Raw genomic sequence first — 18,914 nt, 5'->3', positions numbered from 1 at the left:
CCAAAAACACATCCGATCCATAGTCCAAAGCCAAAACCAAGATCAAGTCCAAGCCCCAGTCGCAGTCGCAGTCGTCTCCTCATTCGCTTAGGCCATAAATTTGTGGCGAACTGGGCTTGAACTCGTATGAAATTTATGTGCAACATGCACCGATTTTGCCAGCTATACATTACAACTGCTACACATGTTATATGGAGATAGAGAAACATATAGACGGATGCTGACAGAGAGCAGGAGTCTAAAGAGACTCTGAGAGCGGCTCCTTAGCGGTTTCTTTATCGCCCAATATCAATCAAGTCCACAGAAATTCGTTGCACATTCGAGGATTCTGCGGCCATTGAAGTCTATCCACTAGATGAAGTTCGGAAGTTTGTGGCTTTTATCGACTAGAAATCCATAAAATATCACACAAATAAGCTTCAGCAGTTTGTGTCTCTTGAACAGGAGTTGTTCTTGGGATACTCTACGTTAAGGAATTTACAAAAATTAGCTTTAATTTAGTGTATTTTTGAAGTAAAAGAAACATTCCGTTAAAGGTTACTTTACATAACCTCGACCCCTCGATAGGCATATTAGAGCACAACTCCTACCCTGATAGATTGGCCTAAGTTGGGCAAACAGTTTTAGTGGCCCAGTCGGGCGACTGGATCGTTTAATTGCTGACAAATTTATAGAGCGATGCGCATTAATTCGCTGCGCCTAAAATCACAGAAGTGCATTAGCCGGAGACGGAGACGGAGAGCCAAGAAAGTGGAGGAGAAGAAGTCGCTGGTCGTGGCTGGTCCAACGCCATCATCACCCGTCGCCAGAGACTCAACCTCAATCCCAAATGTGCAGCCAATGTGCAAATGTTTCTTTTTTTTTATTATTATTATACCACTGCTGCTGTTTGGGGCCTTCTTTTTGCAGCTTTCATCTAAAACCAACAGCGGCAGCCATGGACACAGACACATCACTACGATGCTGCCGGCAGACACGATCTGCTAGCCCCGGCGCGGCCCGTTCATTTAATTATCGAATTTAATTAATCTGCACTTGATTTCCTCGCCTTAGCCCCAGACTTGGACGGGAATCAAGCCGATCTGCCACTCCATTCACTCCACTCTACACTCCACTGTACTCCATTCCATGCGGCGCGACTTGGCAGGTGCCTTTGAGGCATGCGCACATCTGGTTCGCCTCCCGTTCACCCCGCCTGCTCCTCTTTGGGGTCTCGCTCTAACTATCATATCGGCATCAATTGGCAAATTGTTTTATACGTTGTTTTTTATTTCTCCCCATTTCCTCAGGTATATATTTAATTACACCAAGTCTAAAACTTTGATGATTTTATTTTTAAAACGTTAGTGATGTTTTCGTATGAGAATCGAACAAGGACTGGTTTTAAATACAATTCAAATCTACTTACTGTCACTAAAACAAAATTACTTAAGCACAAATCTTAAAGAAGAAAGAGGACAAAGAGTATAATCCTTTTTGAGATAGTAATTGATTTAAGGCACCAAAATATCGTTAAGCCATAGCTAGTGATCCTTTAACGTCATAAATCCGCAGACCAGTAAAATAATTATTAGCAAAAAAGGGAACTGATGACTTGAATGGGGTGGCGCAGAAGGAGCAGAACCATCCACATTGTTGGGGCTGCGAGTGCAACCCACGGAGGCATGCAGCACACGCGAATATGCAACGGAGCAGCAACATTAAACATGCAACGCGGAGCCAAGAAATCGGGCGAACATCTAGTAAATTTATGAACCTGAACCTGGGCCACCACCAGATGCAGACGAAGGCGCTCGGGAAGGTTGAAGCTGGCAATGGTGATGGCGATGGCGATGGCAATGGTGATGGTGATGGAGAGTGGCGGGGAAATCAAGTAAAAATCAAATTAAAACCAGAGCAGGCAAGCACGAAATTTCTAAGGAAATTTCACCCCGTATGTGGCATGCAACAAGATGTATTTTTCTCGGTTAGTTTAGTTTTTTTTTTTTTCTTGTCGTTGTCTTAGTTTTTGATTTTTGCGGTGCGCCTGGTGGTGAATGACCAAAACCAAACGAAAAACCAAAACCAAAAGCGCAGCAAGGCGAGGCGAACAAGAAGCGGGCAAAGTGAGATAGCGACGACGACGCAGGAGAAGTAGATGAAGAAACCTGTGCTAATTATTATTTAGAGCTGGCCTGGCAGCAATCTGCACCAATTTAACCAAATAAGGCGCTTTTAGCGGCCAAATGCATTGCGCCGCCGCCTGCATTTCATGCAACCATGTGGTAGGGGACGTTGGGTTCCGATCGGTTTGGATCGGATGGTGCGGGTATGGTTTGGCTTGGTTTGGTTTCGTTTGGCCAGTGCGATATGGCAGAGGTGGAGAAATCTCTAGCTAAAAGTTGAAAGGCCTCCTCCGATGGCCTCACTGTGCAATCGAGTGCACAGATGTGTGCGGCATGTGTGTGTATGCTAAGGTGCACCTGTTTTGCAAGAATTCAGAACCAGCGTCGTTGTCGATAATAAACTTTAATGCTAATAGTGGTTGTACATCATCTGCAATGGACCAAAAAACGACAAGGTGGAGTCTAGTGGTGCCTTCGTGACACGATGGAAATATGGGTGTATAAGCTAATTTTAAGCTAATTAACTTTAAAGGATCGATTGAATTGCACTTCTTTACATTTAAAAGGTTAACTCTATTAGTGTAATTTCCAAGAAATTCTTTGTTATTTCAAGAATTAATATTGCAATTGGCTAGTTATGAGCGTTTGAAGATTAATCAGTTCAATCCTTTTAAGTCGATCGATTATTTCAAAATGAGGCCATGAAATTCCGGGAACTCCACCATATAAGGGGATATATAGTCCGTGATTCACGCATTTATCTCTTCTTCAGAGCCAAGGCCTTCCGTTCGGTACGATGGGTCTGACACTCGTCAGTAGTCGAGCGTGTTGAGAGGTTGGGTAAAATCAAATTCCATTAAAGCAATTATGCAGTCCGAAGACTCACCAGCTCACCTCAATGAGAAGCGCAAAGAGAGGCGCGTCTTACACTCATACACACACACACTCGCACATACCCATGAAACGGGTACCAGTTTGTCCAGTTCAAATGGCAGAGGTGTTAATAATTTATGAAATTTTTCCCTCGGTTCTTGACCACTTTTTTTGTACTATTTTTTTTTTTCGCTTTGGCTGTCCGTTATGGAGTCGCAGAATGTTGGAAGAAAATCATTTGCCATTTCCGTCTTGCGCCGCGCTCTGATTTGATTTGAAATTTCAATTTGGCGTGGACCTGTGGGGAACACAGTGTTATGAACCGTTAGAGCGCTTTACTTTTTTTTTTTTGCGGTTGTCCAATGGTTTCAGTTGGCGTCCGTTCCAGTTCGCTATCTGTGTATTTTATTATTGGATTTTCCTTAAGCCAATCCTAGGTCTGTCACTTGGCGATATGGTGCTGACTGGCTAATCAATTAATAGCGGTAAGCTGGGAAAAGACATTCAAGAACTTTTGAAATATATCAATGAACCTGCACACACGGACACCACTTAAAAGGCCATTAAACCGATGAAAATTTTGGTATCTGAACAGATTTGAACGTTTTGGTTTCATTTGTATTCCGGTTAATTTCCACACGCTATTGTTTTCGCAAATTGCAATTCCACCGAGATTGCTATCCCATAAAGATAAGGGATTCGTCCAACAGATATGACAAATCAGAAAAAGGTATATGATAGGCAACAAACTGGGTAAATTTCGGGGAGAGCCCGGAAAACAGTTGGATGGAAGATCTCTAATGAACTTTGAATTACTTTCACCCAGTGCGGCAAGCAAACAATTGAAATAGAGCTCCAGAATGTCGTACAAAAGGCCAGGCCAAATATTATCATTGAAACGTGCCCCACAATCTTTAACACCTTTTGATGATCTAATAAATGCGACATGATTTTCGAAAACCACAAAAAACGACCCAAAGAATTGAGAACGACAAAAAAGAGAGCAAGGGGGAAAACACACGCTGACGAAAACATCGTGAACCATGAGAAGGCCATATACGAGTACTAAGCCCCCTATATAGGAATACATACATCATCATCATCATCATCATCACGATCATGATCACCAGCATTACGAGCATACATACATATGTATATAGTTCAACTGGCACTTGGACAAACAAGGCGATAAGACCCCGCGACCAGAGCACAACACTTGAGATACAAGAAATCACGTAAAAAGGAAACTGAAACTGACTGAACTCGAGCTGAAACTGAAGCAGAGTAGAGCGATGCAGATACAGATACTGATAGGCCACCATAAATGTTTATCTATAAGAAATGTGACAAAAATAGAGCGAATAGAAACGGTTGAGTAGGAGCACTAAGGTTACACTAATCACTACTAGCCAAAGGTCCCATAAGTATAAGTAGCTAGTTACCAAGACAAACTAAAAGAAAGCTGAGACTATAGAACTAGAAAGCTGAAAACAATATTACCGAGATGGGGAAAGTCTTTGGAGATAAGCTTGTTTCTAAATGAACTTTGTATTATGAACGATTTCAGGGGTTACAAAACTGAATTTAACAAAATACACACTTCTGCTCCCTTACCCAGTAAAGCTAGCTATCTACGATTGCCAGATATAGGGAATAGAATAGAACGAGGCAAATAATATTGCCATAGGGGTTATAAAGAGCCAGTCATTGAAGAGGCTAAATCGAATCGAACTCGACACGAAATCGGTTCAGGGCCTTGTGCCGTAGATAGGCCGAATCGCTCCCAATTCCCGCTGCTGCCCTGATACGACAACCCGTACCACACGTCCAGAAAGACCCTATTTATCAGCGTGCTTTAGTATTACCTTCTTGACTTACTGATACTCGCGTATATATATATTCGGTTTATTTACTCTTCTTACGGAACAAAGTCGGGAACAAAGGTTGAACCCTATGCCGATAACTACGGAGCAGAGTTTGCATAAAGGGCAAAGGGGGGGGCCAGCAGTCAGCTGGCGCTTATTTGGTTTTCAAATGAGGTCAAAAGAAACAATAAAATTCGGCTGATAAGCCGCACTCCCCAATTGTGGATTGGATCCTCCACGCTGACACTCGGACATGAAATCTAGCTATCGACAGCGATTGTTTGCGTCAGAGAGGTTAGGGTTTTTTTTCGATTCTATTTTTTATTTCGATTTTTGGGGACTTTTTCTCAAGGTCTAGACGGACGAATATGTGACCCTTCATCGGCAGCTGTGTGCGGGTCAGAAATCAATTGCAAATTGTCGTAGTTGTTACTTCATGCGGCGCAGTACACTCGCACTTCTATTTGGCGCATGAAAAATGGTCACATGACGGGTCGGCCGGCAGCTGTGTTTGCCAGCACTTCGTATACGTAGTACTTGTATCGCACCCAATGGCAATGAACTTTACCGCTGTCAGAACTCAAACTCCAACCCAAGCCCAAGCCCAAATCCAATCGCTGTGCACCCGCGCTCCGCCACTTTCTATGGTGCGAACGTGCTCGGTCCTAAGTTTCGATGTCGGCACCGTCTATTAGTACTATTGACACTTGTCGACCCAACGGCGAACCGAAATGCGGCCTGTCACCGTGCGGATCGCTCAGATACTCAGATACAGATACACTCAGGTATGGGCACGGTGGGGAAGAAACATAACGTCCAAGTGGAAAAAGTCAACAGTGTCGCGCATGGCACATGTTGGGTCGAGGTTTTTTCTACCCCGCCCGTCCTTGTGCCGACCTCTTTCTCGCACTGCCCTATTCGGGTACGCCTTCCTCCATCATCGCAGTCATGATGATCTTCACCATTCGACATTCGGCACTTAGCACCATTGGAGCCAAGCGATGCCAATCAGGGGTCTATGGGGAGCACGCTGACCGAACGAACGGAACAGGCAAGCGTTCGAGCGCACAGTGGTACGAAAGTAGTCAAAAATTGTACCCTTAAACTTAAATTCATAATGAGCACTTGAATTGGTGAATAAAATTAAATAATTTGTTTAAAAATTAAGCTATTTTTCAGTTTTATTTTTTTTTTTGTAAAGTTACTTTCTTTCTTCTTTTAATATTAAGTTTATATATTTTCAAAATCGCCAAGCAAAAAAACCATAGTTATTCAAACACGTTCGTCTTCCACTTTCCAACCACTTTATGGCGATTGTATATTGTATTTTCTATTCTGGCATTATATACCCTTATACTTAATTTCTATGCTAACCAATGATAAACTTAATTTTATGATAACGCACAGGCAAATTATTAAACAGCAGATATATACGCACATTACGAACTCCAAAATGAAGGGTGAAATTTGATATGGAGGCAATCGGCAGGGGAGCTTTCGTTGTGTTGACCAAAACCAATGCAACTTAGAACCACGATTCTGGTTCTGTTTGGATTCGGGTTCCGATAGCGGGGATCCGTAACGAGTTTAAAACTACAAATTGTTGTTAATTTCGCTTGTAAATATTTCATTTAATTATTTATGCTGTGTGCTTTTGACTCCCAAACATGCGACCGAATGGATCTGGCTCCAAGTCAGGGCCTAGGTGTGAGCATGGCTTGGTGTCTGGTTGGTCTGGGTCTGGGTCTGGGATTGGAACAAGGGACTGGTGTGGCTTCCATCAATTTACACCTACGGGCAGAGAACCGATAGCTTCACCACCTGATCCATCGAGTAGGTAAAGGTCAATGCTTGTGCACGCATTGATACACGTATTTGCTTTTTAATTTTTGCCAGTTAACTTACAATTAAATTGTTTATGTACGAAGCAATGTAAATAATCAACTGTTGCGGATCCAAAAATTGAGAATAAATACGTAGGTAAATACACAATTTATTTGCCCATTTATGCCCATGCGGGCATAAAAGTTAAATATATACATTTTTTTCTTTGGATATCTTTATTAGTGGTTGTGTGCTATTATGCATGGTACCCTATTTATTGGAATTGTTGCTAAACGTGAGTAACCGGGTATCTGTTAGTCGAACTATGAACTAGAAGAACTAATAGAGAATTACATATTACATAATAGATACATTCGAATATTTTGTCCATGAATAGAATATATGACTTTGATGAATACTCCCTTTTCACCCCTGATGTAGCCAAATTATCTACTCCAAATAGAATTGTTGCTGACACCTTAGCTTCCCCATTTGACTGGGGGATTTGCCGCGACTGTCTGGGTTTGCTGCTGTTTGTTTGTTTAATGATTGCCTTTTCCGGGCATTGTAACTGTTCGAATCGCACTGTGTTGTACTGTACGCAGCGCTGAGGTGCACTTCGCGCCCCCTGGCTCACCCCGATAATTAGCTTAGGGGTTCAACGATGCAGGTCAATGGTTTTGTTAACATATTATAAGTTATTTTAACCTTTGGCCGATTTGCATGCGACGCAAGCCTCGTCGAGCTTTTTACACCACAATGTATTTGGCTCAGTCCATGGGTGCGTGTCATTGCGAGTGTATTATTGTGTGTGCTTATTGGTTTCCGTGCACGGTTACAAATTTGTTATTCCCTTTCAAAATAAATAAGTTAATTTAGAGCTTTTGGTGAAATATTCCAGTTTTAGCAAGTACAAATTAAAAAATACTTTTTGTATTTCTTAAATACCAATAACAAACAAGTAACTTTGCAAGTAACTAACCCTACACTTTTTCCCTTCAGGTAACGCACCCACCGACATACTGCAGCAGAAGCCAGCCAAGGCCACCACCGCCATTGTGGGCGGTCGCAGCGCAGCCCAACCGGCGACCCACGACGACCAGGAAGCGGCCACGACCGCTTCCACAGCCACCAAGCGGAAGCATCTCGAGCGGTTGGCCAGCGATCTGCGGCAGCTGGGCAAGAAGGGCAGGAGGAGTCGCTCGGTTAGTCCCTGTAGTAGATATCCCACCGTTGCGGAAACGGCCAGAATGCTTAGCGAACGATCGCTGCTCAGCGGATATGGAGCCATCGAGAGCAGTGCCAAGAAGCTGAGCGAAGCGGCGACCGGTGGTGCGGGTGGTGTTGGTGCAGCCGGTCAGGCTGCCACGCCCACTACCAGCCAACTAAGTGCACCCGCCTCCTCAGCATCCTCCTCATCCATGTCGTTCTCCTCCGCCGGCAGCACTTGCACCACCAATGCAAACACGGCATCGGTGGCAGCCGCCTATGCTGCTTTCTATTTGGAGAAGGTCAAGCATGAGAAGATGGACAGTCACAAGGATGCACCGATGGTCACCATACACAATAACAACAACAACAACACCATCAACAACAACAACAGTAGCAGTAGCAGCAGCAGCATCATCAACAACCATCAATCGAGTCAACCAAGTCTGGGCCACAGCGTCAAGAGGGAGCGGCTGAGTCCAGGGAGCAACAGCAGTAGCCACAACGGCGAACTAACCGTCAGCTCATTTGCCAGGTGAGTGGAAGTGGAAGTGGAAGTTCGGGAGTCACAAGTAGGGGCTACTACGGACAGACATGGCTTATTGAATCATTGATTCATTGCATCACTGATTCGTGATATAACCGTGACCCATGTGATCTGTTCGAAATGATTCATTAGAGCAGCGCTCAACCAATCGCACAACAAATTGGTTTGTCCACTCATAGTGATTATAGTGACAGATTTAGAAAAAGTGCTTAATGCCAATTTAATTGCAAGGTAGTTTCGGTAGTTTTAATTAAATTAAACCATTCTCTATTTCGGCTTGCAATTCTCTTCACACTTTGGGTGATTCTCCGCGTGATCTTCATCCTCCGTGTCCGCCATGTTGCATTGCTCGCTGTGACTGACGTAGTTGTAGTGCTCACGCCGCAACTCGAGAAACCTCATCCTTCGCCGGAGTCGCTCCTCCGGTGTTTCCTCGGTCGCGACAACGGTCTCGCTACTTGGCAACGCAATGACCACCGAGGGGACATTCGAAATATCCGGCCGGGGAGCGTTGGGGTGTCGCAGAATCGAGGGTGATGCACTGATGGTAGGATTGGAGTACTGATCTCCAGCATCGGTCTGGTTGGCATCGTCGTCACTGGAATCATCATCCAACTGTTCCGGTTCATCTTTTTTATCCTTGTCAGACATATTCTGGAGACTTACATGGAAAGTTAGTTGCTATTAAAATACGTAAATTTCTTAGCCATGTTGATTTGGAAAAGTCAAGAGAGCTCGCCACTATTTTGGACTATTTATCAAGCGAATTCAACGCCTGTCGACGCCTGACAAATTAATTAACATTTTAATAAATTAATACCACGAAGAGAAACCAAACCGATGCGGCTTCTGTTCGCAGCCGCCAATGGTAAATTAATCAAAACCACGAAACAAAAAAGCGGCCAACACGAATGTGTCTACACAAGAGCACGCTTTTGCTGTCAAAAAGAGGCAATAACAAAGAACCCGCCAAGAAAAGGAAAGAAAAACAACTTGAAAAACTTGAATTTAAAAACAAATAAGAAGAAAACAAAAAAAAAAATTAATAAGGCACAGACGACGACTAAATGTGATTTGACAAGCGAAATCAAAAGCAATTAATACGCGCAACTAAATTAATGGTGTTAAAGATTATATATTAACTAATATAAATAAAGCCAATTTATCTTCCGAGCGCAAAAAACGAAGAAAAAAACCAAAACGAAAACCTTAACAAGCCTTAGGCCTTAGCAGGAAGATACAAAGATACATAGATACAAAGATACTAGTTGGGCTATATGATTTGGGCGAACCGCTGACCATATTAATATTAATGAGACATGCTAGTCTATCGGCACCTGGGGTGTGGAAATTGAGTGGTGCGACCACGACAGATTCGGATTTACCATAGTCGATTCGCATCTGGCCGTGGGTTCACTCAATTCGCTCGGGGTGGTCGTCTGTAAGAAGATTGGATAAGCCGCATCATTTTCATAATTTATAATTGTTTATACTCAAATTAGAGTGGCTTATTAAGCCAGTCTTAATGCGATATGACAAATGAATGTTTTAGGGCCGGACAAATAACTGGTTTGAAGACTGTGTTTATATCATAAATACACCATGAGACTATAGAATTTTGAAGAATTAATGTAAATTCGATGCGAATTCTTCTCACCTGTCGAAGACAACTGATTAAATGTATCCACTGGCAAAATCACGAATGCTACATAAATATAGTTATAGACATAACTTGATTTCGCTAGGTGCCCATTGACAGAAATACGATGTCTGTCTGCTCCATTCAGTTTGTATTTTTTTTTTATTTATAACATTATTTGCATATTTAATACATGTTCTTAAAAGTATTGAAAGTCTTAAAAGATTTGGCTAGGCTTTTTCCCTAGGCTTGGTCCAATGGGTTTTTAAGTTCTTTTGTTTATATTTTTGTATGCGAAACTTCACGTCAACAAATACTCTTTGGACATATGCGACATCATGAATCGTTTACAAATGCATACAGTGCGTTTCAAAACAATATATAATTCTTTTGGAAATAGAAATTGTATTGCATTTTAGAATGTGATTAATATAAAAGTTTTAAAAGTTTGTTTTAAATGCGAACTTGATTGTAGGGTATTAATACCAGGTCGGTCTAGTAACTTTGGATGAAATTCTTTTCGAACCGCAGCGTATTCACATACATTTATTTTTATTAGGGACTTTTGGGGTCTTGTGTAGGCGTAACAATAGACACCATTTGCATACCGAGGCGGGCACATGTTGCCGCTTGTATAATAAAAACCAATTAGGCATGCCACCGATCTAAAGATCTTAGACAACCAGAGCACCCAAACCGTTAGACACACATCGAGAGATTGGGTGAAGTCGGAACTGGGAGGGCGATCGGTGGCAGTAGCCAAAACATAATCGCCACCATAAACCATTTTTGCAATTCCTTTTTTTGCTTCCAATACTTTTTTTTGGGTTGATCTGGTTGCTGTTCAAACAATTGCCAAGAACAAGCAACAAAACACAACTAAGTAGCTGCTACCAATCGCCAAAGCAATTTGCAATAATCAACATTTTTAACAAAACCGAAAAAAAATTACTAAAAAAGATACAACAGAAAAAAATGAGACAAAAAAGAGCAACAAAAAAAAAAGTTGTTGTAAGCAGCAAGAGGCAACAACGCCGAACCGGCAAACGAACAAAATAACAGCAAAAAATCGACAACCAACAGATCACGATAAATCAATGGCAACAACAACAGCAGCAACAACGCAGGGAGCCAGCTGAGTGGGCAGGGGGATGGATGGGGAGGGGCGGAGGGGCGGAGCGGTACGAGGAGGCAAGTTAGGCGGCAAGCTGCTATATATAAATTTGGTGCCGCAGCCTCCGAAAGAGCGACACGACATGACCAACGACCAGCGACGACGACGACGTGCAGCACGAGTTACTCTGCCATAGCCGGGCCATGCCCCAAACCACCTAGCCATGTGGCATGCAACCAGTGGTGGCCAAAAACAGCTAGCCAAAATGGAGCTGGAAGCCAGAAGAAACTAGTATTGTTCATAAGTAAGGAAAGAAAACAAAATATAGGTTAAAAATTATAGAAATTATAATATAAGACAACAATTATATTATAAATCCTTATTTCAATATTATAATATTTCATATATTATTTTATTGACATTAATAGTTAAAAAGCGCAACTGCCAGCTCTGGTGGCATGCAGCACAGCGCTATCGACGAGCTGAAATAGAAGCAGGCACTTGCAGCTGCCACTGGCTGCGGCATGGTTCGGTTTAGGAGGTGACCGCTGCCGCCACTGCGGATCTGGCCAGAAATCTATGCTGATTATTTTCTTTTCGGCCAGCATTGAGTTGGCTTGGCTCGTGTTGCTGTGCTCTGGGAATGGCTAATGGGTGGCTGCTATTGCTGCAAGGGGCAAGGTGGAGCATTCGACTGCGCCTTGCTGGTGGCATGGTAGTTGCATATGAGTTATGGCCATGCCAGCCAGATTGTAGTCCACAAATGCTCAACATTGGTTAACATGAAATGTTTCGTTTCTAACCGAGAGCATCTGTGAAATGAAATGAAATTGTTTGGGAAATGTTGCCTGTTCGTCCTAACAATATTGAAAGTAACTGAAAAGAATTATGAGAGATACACAGGCGTAAGGTTGTAAAGAAGATACATTGTAGTGGAATAAATAGTTTGATTCTGATGTTTCTTCTTTAATTCTGCAAAAGATAATCACAATGGAATTATAAATAAATTCCTTACTTACCACTTCCATTCATTGTACTTACAATTAAAATAGTTTATAAATTGAATCTATAAGCCACTCTTTTCAACAACTGTATACCAGTTGGAACTAAATCCAAGTGTGAACTCTCCCAGGCTTCTCATTTGGATACCAGTTATTGGACTCCTTTCGCCAGGGAACTCCTTGCAAAACAGTTCCCATGTCAAATCGCATTTGTAATCGCATTATGACCAGAGTCTTGCCACTTCTCCAAAGAATTAAACTAAATATCAAACTTCCACAAGACGTAAATCGTGGTCGCCAGCTGCCTGAATGTCTTGGTTGCTTTTTTTTCTTCATAGGAGAGAAGATCTCACGGAAGCCACTCATTAGCATGTCAAATAAGCCAAGAGAACTTGCCTCGGATGCTGTGCGGAATGACAAATAATCCAATTGTATGCGACACCTTTTCTGGCGTTGAATGGGAACTCGGGATAATTAAATATACATGCAAATTTACAAGAAATCATGGGGTTAGGTTATAGTAAATATATCATGCTGATGTCACACTCTCCCACTTATGCAAAACCTGCTAAATGTTCTCTTTAACATAACTAATCCATATGAATTTTTGGCATATTTCTTCACTTTTTTTTCTGACAGATCTCGCAGCGCCACGCCCTCGTCGTCATCGTTTCGTGGTGGTGCTGGTGGTGGTGTCTCACCCAGCCACCAGCAGCAACAACAACAGTCCCAGCAGCAGCAACAACGCCTTAGTCCGCCCAGTGGCCCATCGATGGCAACAGCAACCACTACATCATCATTATCATCATCATCATCGGGATCGGCATCGGCATCAGCAAGTGCAGCCACACACATGCCGCTGCACAATTTGTCAACGAATTTGCTAAATAGCATTCAGCAGGCTGCCGCCAGTCAGCAGCAACTGCGCAGCAGCAACAGCAACAGCAGCAGCAGCATCAGCGGCAGCAGCAACACCGCCAAATCGGACGGTGGTGCCGCCTCGAATGCCACGGATTTCTCCACCCGCAACTATTCGGACATTATGCGATGCCTGGCGGCCAAGTACAACAATGCCAATCCCAATGAGTAAGTTTCGAGTTCGCTCTGAAATAACTTTATATTTTCCGAGGCAATAATTCCACAGAGAAAAAATGTGGGAATGTTGTGTATAACTCTATTTCAACTTAAGATCAATATGATATGATACTTACAAACTGAGGCGAACTAAAACGCGTAAAAATATTAAAATGATGAATTTTTATTATTAACTATTAACTAAGTTGTAAACTTTCGTTCCGTGCAGCAATAACGCAACTCGACGCAATTCCTACTACGACGGCAGCACTTCTGCGACAACAGCCACTGGAGGAGCCGGCGGTGGCGGCGGAGGAGCAGGAGGATCAAACTCTGCCCCAAGCAACGCCCTGAAGTCGACGAGCAGCTCCGCCGGCAACACTGCGTCCACTGCCAAGAAGCTCTCTCCATCGGCCGCATCGGCGACGAACAGTGCTGCCGTCAGTCTGCCCAAGGAGGCCAAAGTGAGTGTGGTCGGTGGCGCAGGTGTGGGTGGTGCAGTAGCCGGTGGTGGTGGTGGCGGTGGTGCGTCCATGTCGCAACTGGCTCCACCACCCACCGCTCCATCGCCCACGGAGCAGGCCAAGAGCCAAATGGCCGCCGTGGTGGCAGCAGCGAGTGTTTCGCCGTTTATGACCAACTTTCTGCCCTTCTCGTCTGGTATTTTCCCGCCGCTGATAGACATGAGCAGCACCCAGGCACTGTTGACACTGGTGAGTAGCATTAACAAGTAGTTCCATTGGTGGCCAACAAAAACTGTTACCAAATAATGGGGGTTCCTCTTTAATGGGATATTTTGTTTGCCACCTGTAGGTAGTAGCACTTTATTAACGGCAAAGTAAGAAATACTTACTACCACTACTACTACTACATCCACTAAGCTTCGTTAATCCAAGTAATTATTTTCCGTTTTACTTAATCCCTTCTCTTTTTCTGTACCATTTCATTCAACCCGATCTCCTCAGGCGCGTGCTGTGAAAGATGCCGAAATCCAGGAGATTCTGCGCAGCAAACAGCAGCGCTCCGGTTCGAATGCCTCGTCGCCGAGTGCGAGTGCGGCGGGCACGCCACGTTCCAGTTCCACCCTGAATGCCGCACTGCATCAGGCAGCCCAATTTGTAACACCCGCTCTGATCTACTCGGCCCAGCTGCAACAGCAACAACAGCAGCAGCAACATCAACGGCAGCAGCAGCAGCAGCAATCGCATCACGCTTCGCGGCAGTCTAGTCCACGTTCCACCAATGATTCCACGACGGTGGCGCCCATCGGTGACGGCGGCGGTGGCTCCTCGATTGCGTCGGCGGCGCCATTGGATTTGAGCTCCCAGCCGCCGGCCGCCAAGCGCTTCAAGGCAGAGCGTCGTGCCAGCTCCACGGCCACCACAGCAACAACAGCCACCACAGGCTCATCCACGTCCACACCATCCCCGCCACCGTTGGAGCAGCACGACGATATCAATTCTGGCAACGCCAACGCGACACTAGGCACGGGATCGGGAACGGGTGAGAGTTCTGCAGCGGGATCGGGAGCAGCAGCCGGTACAGGAGTTGCCAAGGCCCGAAGACGATGTCAGGCGCAGAGCGAGGAGGTTAACTCCTGGTCTGTGGACGATGTGTGCGGCTTTGTGGGCGGAATTGATATATGCGCCGAATACGTTCAGGTAGGCCAACAAAACCGAATCAAACATAACATTCTCCCTTTTAGCCCATTTGTAGTTGATTAAGCAAGGAGGTTCGATGGAGAAAGGAGGCTTTCTGCATCAACTAATTGAGTTTTATGGCCCAGCTGGCAGGGGTACATAAATCGGATCTTAGAAAGTTAACTACTAAACAATACCCGTTACAAGTAAGGCATTAATCAAGGAAATTGTTAAGGAAAAAAAAAACTGTTAACTCTTAAAACTCCTTTTCAATCTTTCTTTGAAACCAGTTGCTTCATATCCATATGACATCCTCCAATTCGCTAGTCCTTGCAGATTATATGGAATCCAATAATTAGTTTCAATCCTGCACAGCATCAGCAGGACTCAAAGCCCAATGAATCTCTGTGGTTGTGAACTTCCTGTCGATAATCTAACTGTCAAGCTTAACTACGTTTTGGGATTTGAACTCACCATGACCGGCATGAACTCTCTGGCGGCCATTAATATTGTGCCATGCGAGATTCAGCCTTTACTTGACTTCAACTCCAGATCCCCAGGTACGAGCTGCGTTGGCCAAGTTCGAGAGCAAAATGCTCCACATAGGCAGCTCTTGGCCAGGTGATCTTTACGACCAGTTCCGGCAAGTTGAACGACTTTTGATCGCTCGGTCAGCCTGGGCCGGCTCTTGCTATCGCTATTACTGTTGCTGTTGCTCTGGATCTGGCTTTTCCCCCGGCTTTTGGCGATGGCTTCGACTGGCTTTTGCGGTCGACGATCGGTCAACGTCAGGCATCATTACCAGACCCAGTTCAGGATCTGCCTGCACTCTGCGGCGACTGCACAACGCGTTAATGGAGTGAAAACATGGCCTAGGTTCAGTTCAGTTCGGTACGGTGCGGTTGGAGTTCGCTTGGATCGAGGAGAGCCAACAATTAAGCCGGTCGAGATGGTCGGCAGGACAACGCGGCACCAGGTGTTGACACATTTTGATGCATATTAGCTGGCGGAGATGGGGCCTTCAAAGTCGTCTAATTAGCTCGCCGAAAGCGGCTTAGCGTTCATTCAAAGATGAACTAAATCTGCTTAAAATACAACATATCGGTCCAAACTGATGATGATGATGGAACCAGTTTGGAGGCCGTCATGTTGACTCCTCCCCGACGCGCGACGTTGGCGATAGACAAAAAGGCAATTGGCGTAATATTCAATTGAATTTATGGCCACAACGACACTGGTCGCTGGTCGTTGGTAGTTGGATGTTTGGATGTTTGGCTGGTATTGGTCTTGGTCTTGGGCTCGGTCTTGGTCGCCTGAACACCTTTTGTGGTGCTGAAGCTGGAGCTGGGCTGCTGCAGTTGCATGAACTTGTTCCGCCAGGCCAGGCGATAGAAAAGACCAGCCTCGTTTCTGTTGCCTTTTTTTTATATTTTCTTTCAGACTTTTCAGTCTTTTTTGTCGTCGTTGTCGGTCGTTGAGATATTGTGGAGGTTGTAAATATTTAGTGCAGAGGTTGACTCTCGCAGGCCGTGGAAATCTATATGAAGACATTGAGAACTGGTTCAGTGACATTGTCCGACGACAACAACGTTGTCGCATCATGTTGCAGTCGTACCTACGACGGACAGAGTTGCAAGTGTTATTGATATTGCCTCGGTGGAACTCCTCCTTCAAGTGGGAACCCCCACTGTCCCCCCTGTTTTTTCTAGGAGCACGCATGGGTGGCTTTTGCGATCCCTGCCAGGGTTTATTATCGCCAGGGTATTCGCCATAAAAATGCAGATGAAGTCATAAGTTGGAGCCGAACCGAACCCAACCCATGCCCAGTTTAGCGATCCTCTGCATTTTCCAGTTCTGGTTTGCCAAACGCAGCAGGATGCGATATTTTCTGCATTTTAAATGTTCAGATTTATGGCTATATTAAAGCACAATAATAATTTCTATGCGTGATCAGAGACACGAGCTACGGGAGGGTGCCCCGCCCCCCCATTTTCAAACCCCTCCTTCCACAGTTTGTCATGAATTATTCGCTGATTAAGTGCACTGAGCAGGTAGCAGGTGGGTTGGATGCCTGGAATGCGTGGAAACCCAAGAGGAGGTTAGAAATTCGATCAATAGATGTAGTAGATGGTCAGATCAGAGGACCAGATTTGGAAGTCGTGGGACTCAAATCGTTGCCCGGTTCAATTCACAAAAATCTAAACTATTGTATTTAGCAAACTAATATTTTAGCTGTTACAGTTGAATACCTTAACAATTTTCAAGATAGCTGATATAATTGAGATCTACTGATTTCCCATACAACTTCGTTAAATGAGTGTACAACTTTGACCCCACAATCAAAGTTCACAATCAAGTCATTACCGACATCTCCATCCAACTTCTCAAGAAACTCAAGATGACGAATTCGCCAATTGTGGCAAGAACCCGGGCAAACATCTCCAAACCCATTCGCCTTGTCAATCTATCAGCATTCCGCCTTGAACTTATTTGGAGCGAATTAGTTTCTGTCGGTTAATGACAGACCCGGAATGTTCCCCTTGGCTTGCAAAACGTGTTTGGGCCCCAAATCGAAGCTGTCAGAATGAAAAAAAGTCAACGCAGCGGCCAACGCAGACTTGAACCCAAAGTATCATCGCCAGGCTCCGCATTTGGGTCTCCGTCTCCATCTTGGGTACCGAGATGTACTCGCAGTACTCTGATCTCTGGCACTGGGGCTCCCCTAGTACTTATTGTATTTGACATGCCAAATGCCAAAAGTACACGTAGGCGTCATAAGATTCATGACTCGAACGAGTTGACTTTGCCTTCTAGCCCACGACGATCGCGCTGGGATCTCTTGGTTTGGTTTGGTTAGCTTTGGATTGGTTTGGTTTGGCTTCGTGTCGTTCTGTCTGGTGGTACACCAACGTGTTATTGTTGCACTGGGTTCACATAAATGTCAAGCATCGGCAACATGGAGATCAACTCCGTAGCTCTACATTTTGCACCGTGGCTAACGCCCCCGACAAATAATAAAAAAAAACAAAAACAGAAAAAAGCGAGGCAAACTATACCAGTGCCAGTATCTCCCCCTTTCGTATGCATTTCAAAGTCGACCCTATTATTAGGCATAAGGTTTCATCGTTCGCGTAAACACAAACAGTGACTGCAAATCCACGTAGTCATCATCATCATCATCGTCTTCGTCGCAGTCTCGGATTCAGATTCAGATTCAGCAAATGTCAAAAGCCCCCAGGCTAGACTCGCACTTGTCACTTGAGCTTGGGCCTGGAGGTCTCCATTGCCATCCACAAACATTCGATTAGATGGTGCCCCCTCTGCACCACCACCAACCATCCGTTCCCTTTCTCATTATTTGTTTATCTTAATTCGTATTAAAGTTAGATTTTTTATCGCCCAACCAACTCGTTACTTTGGCTCAGGCCGGGGTCCCCAAGTCCGGATCTTGACTTTCGAGTTGGGTTCCCCGGGCTTGGAATGGAGTAGAGTTGAGTAGAGTGGCTTGGTGTGGTGTGGAGTGGATTGTGCAGCCTTCTCATCCATAACTGTCACATGGCTGACTTAAGTTTTATTTATTTTTATATTGGCCTTTTGGCCAGGCACTCTTTTGGCCAACTGCGACCCAAGTTCCCGATATATCCCTCTGGCCATATCTCTAGTTTTCCCCTTTCGCCTTCACATCTCCTACTTTTTTTTTCCAAAGGGAAATGCAGCTTGGTCTCTGTGTTTGGTTGGTTTTCTGAAAATTGATTTGGAAAGTTGCATTAAAATGCAATTTGTTGGTTTCTCGAGTTTGCTGTGTGCGTGTGTAGAGTGCGGCGAAATGTGTTATGTGGCCAATGAGTTGGGGTTTTCTTCTTTTGTACAGGAAGTATGACGAGGCGTTATGTGCCAAATACAAAAACCAAAATGTAAATTAATTTTCGGTTAAGCCGAATGACAGAGATGTGAATGAAATCTTCAAATTGTTACTTAACTAAAGAGGATTTGAATGAGTTTTATTTTTGATAAGTAGGGAAG

At 44.3% G+C, this 18,914-nt stretch overlaps 2 protein-coding genes across 5 annotated transcripts in view; one reads left to right on the top strand and one right to left on the bottom strand.

Moving 5' to 3' along the window:
• LOC117150917 (pneumococcal serine-rich repeat protein) overlaps window positions 1-18,914 on the top strand; it is a 54,566-nt gene that overhangs the window by 23,599 nt on the left and 12,053 nt on the right. For all 4 annotated transcript variants that reach the window (XM_033318072.1, XM_033318071.1, XM_033318069.1 and 1 more), the window contains exons 3-6: window positions 7,670-8,411; window positions 12,817-13,263; window positions 13,481-13,964; window positions 14,217-14,912. In XM_033318072.1, coding sequence (XP_033173963.1) covers window positions 7,670-8,411; window positions 12,817-13,263; window positions 13,481-13,964; window positions 14,217-14,912 — 2,369 coding nt within the window. The remainder of the gene's footprint in view (window positions 1-7,669; window positions 8,412-12,816; window positions 13,264-13,480; window positions 13,965-14,216; window positions 14,913-18,914) is intronic.
• On the bottom strand, window positions 8,575-9,074 carry LOC117150920. Its single transcript, XM_033318075.1, has one exon. The coding sequence runs from the start codon at window positions 9,072-9,074 to the stop codon at window positions 8,691-8,693; it is 384 nt and encodes a 127-aa protein (XP_033173966.1). The 3' UTR covers window positions 8,575-8,690.

This window comes from Drosophila mauritiana, chromosome 2L, assembly GCF_004382145.1.
Source record: "Drosophila mauritiana strain mau12 chromosome 2L, ASM438214v1, whole genome shotgun sequence".
NCBI classification, from domain to species: domain Eukaryota; kingdom Metazoa; phylum Arthropoda; class Insecta; order Diptera; family Drosophilidae; genus Drosophila; species Drosophila mauritiana.
The sequence above is the reverse complement of the archived record's forward strand: the minus strand, read 5'-3'. Positions and strand labels throughout refer to the sequence as shown.

What these genes read in the sequence shown, in the direction of transcription:
- LOC117150920 (XM_033318075.1), bottom strand. Translation starts at nt 9,074, where the DNA reads ATGTCTGACAAGGATAAAAAAGATGAACCGGAACAGTTGGATGATGAT.